Here is a 1,711-nt window from a genome sequence, read left to right as displayed (position 1 = left end):
ATATCGGTACCTAGAATTATGTCGCGCGCCACAAAATTGCCATCAATGAACATACAGAAGTACCCCACTCTGGAGTGTCGGGCCATAGCAAGGAAGTCAGGGTTGAAAGGATGATTAGTGGTAGCGAAGTCCACGAGTTGAGTCCCCGGACGCATGTAGACGACATTCGCCAAACCCGACCCGAACGGGCCGATTATGATATCAGTTTCCTGCAGCTTCACCTGCGAGGGTCCTTGAGACCTTCTGTCGGCCTCCATTTTCTCACCATCCATTCACGTATAGTAAATCGACCGAAAGTCTCCGGCCAAATCATGGTGATAGTCGCGCCTAGGTTTTCCAAGGCTTCGGCCAAAGCGGAAATACTGCGTCGATCGATATGACGGTCACGCACGGTGGTCTCTCTGGTCTCGGAGGAAAGGCGATGATCATTATGGAGTTGGTGGACTCACCGAGTCGTCCACAGTATCCTGGGTCGTGTTGGAAGGTCCCATTCAGGAAGGGGCGCGTCGAAGTCGATCGCCAGTCTTTCATGGTTAACCAGAGGGTAGACCACCGGTGGCTATCACCAAGGACCCAGGTTCGATCCCCGGTGCCGGAACTAACACTCTCCCTACCTCCTCCTGAACGCGTCCTTCCGTCGGCTTCCAATAGGACTTTAGCTTGAGCGAGACAAAGACTTGGTGTTGATACGCGGAGACTATCCCTCTCCAAAAGAGATCATTTCCCCATGGTGCTACGTTGTTGTAGTAAATACACCTGTCGGGACAACCAGAGGAAGAGTTTTGATTTGTGATTGGCTCGATAGGGATGGAGATGCGCCTTCGTTACTTTGAGCTGTCCTGTGGCCAGACGAGCTGAGTGCCGATGCAGACGCCTCCTTGGGAAGGGACGACCTCCGAATATTTGCGAATACGAGGGAACTGCTAGGGTGTGAGATTGACCGTCACGCGCCATGAAATTGGTACCAGAGCCCCCAAGAGATCGTATATTTTGATGGTCTTCCCTCGGTGAAAAGGCCAGTCCTTCAGCCACAGCTCATTGGGATGGTCCGAGCCGTTGAGACCCGAGAGGAGGAAGTCGGCGAAGAGTGGTATGAGGAAGTTGTTATGGACCTCCAGTGCGCCGCCATAGTCAGTTTGAAACGCTTCATCAACCCACATGGAAGGTGTTGTCGGGATATGCCACACTGGAGATTTGAATGTTCCTGTCGAGGATCCGATCGGTGCACGTGGCTGTCGGTTGGGAGGGGAAGGTCTCGTTGGGACGGAAGTCCAGTACCAACTAGAGAGGGACGACGATTCGAGCGATTAATGGTATGACTAGACCTTCCCCCAAGGCCTCCAAGGAGGCGTCTTAGTGATCTCCCATCGACAGTGAGGTTTCAACCAAGCCTTTAGCCTCCGTCCAAGCCTACAGGAAGACGCTACCGTTCCTCGAGCAGTGTCGTCGTACGGGCTTTCCTGGGAGATGCCGAAAATGGTCATTTTAGTATGCCCTTTGGACGTAGTCGTCAAGGCTACGTTCGATAGACTCACGAGTTGATCGTCGAAGTATCTGTTCCAAGGGACTGCTGGGGTACTGATGAGATGATGAGTCCTACGGACGACAAGTGAACATCACTGCAGTGATGCCTCGTGCTTTGGCCTCCACCCAGTCACTCCGTTGTCTCGAGTTGTCAGTAGTAGATTTGCAATAACTGATAACAACCGCG

At 52.8% G+C, this 1,711-nt stretch overlaps 1 protein-coding gene across 1 annotated transcript; it reads right to left on the bottom strand.

Annotated features, from left to right (window-relative positions):
* Window positions 1-965: 965 nt before the first annotated feature.
* Pmar_PMAR003804 (hypothetical protein) lies at window positions 966-1,653 on the bottom strand (the record flags this gene model as incomplete). The annotated part of the gene is made up of 1 exon (XM_002771085.1): window positions 966-1,653. A coding segment is annotated over exon 1 (195 nt), but the record flags the coding sequence as incomplete, so codon positions are not given.
* Window positions 1,654-1,711: the final 58 nt, after the last annotated feature.

The sequence above is a fragment of the Perkinsus marinus genome (genome assembly GCF_000006405.1).
Source record: "Perkinsus marinus ATCC 50983 genomic scaffold scf_1104296963886, whole genome shotgun sequence".
In the NCBI taxonomy this organism is placed as follows: domain Eukaryota; phylum Perkinsozoa; order Perkinsida; family Perkinsidae; genus Perkinsus; species Perkinsus marinus.
This window is presented reverse-complemented; position numbering and strand designations above follow the sequence as displayed.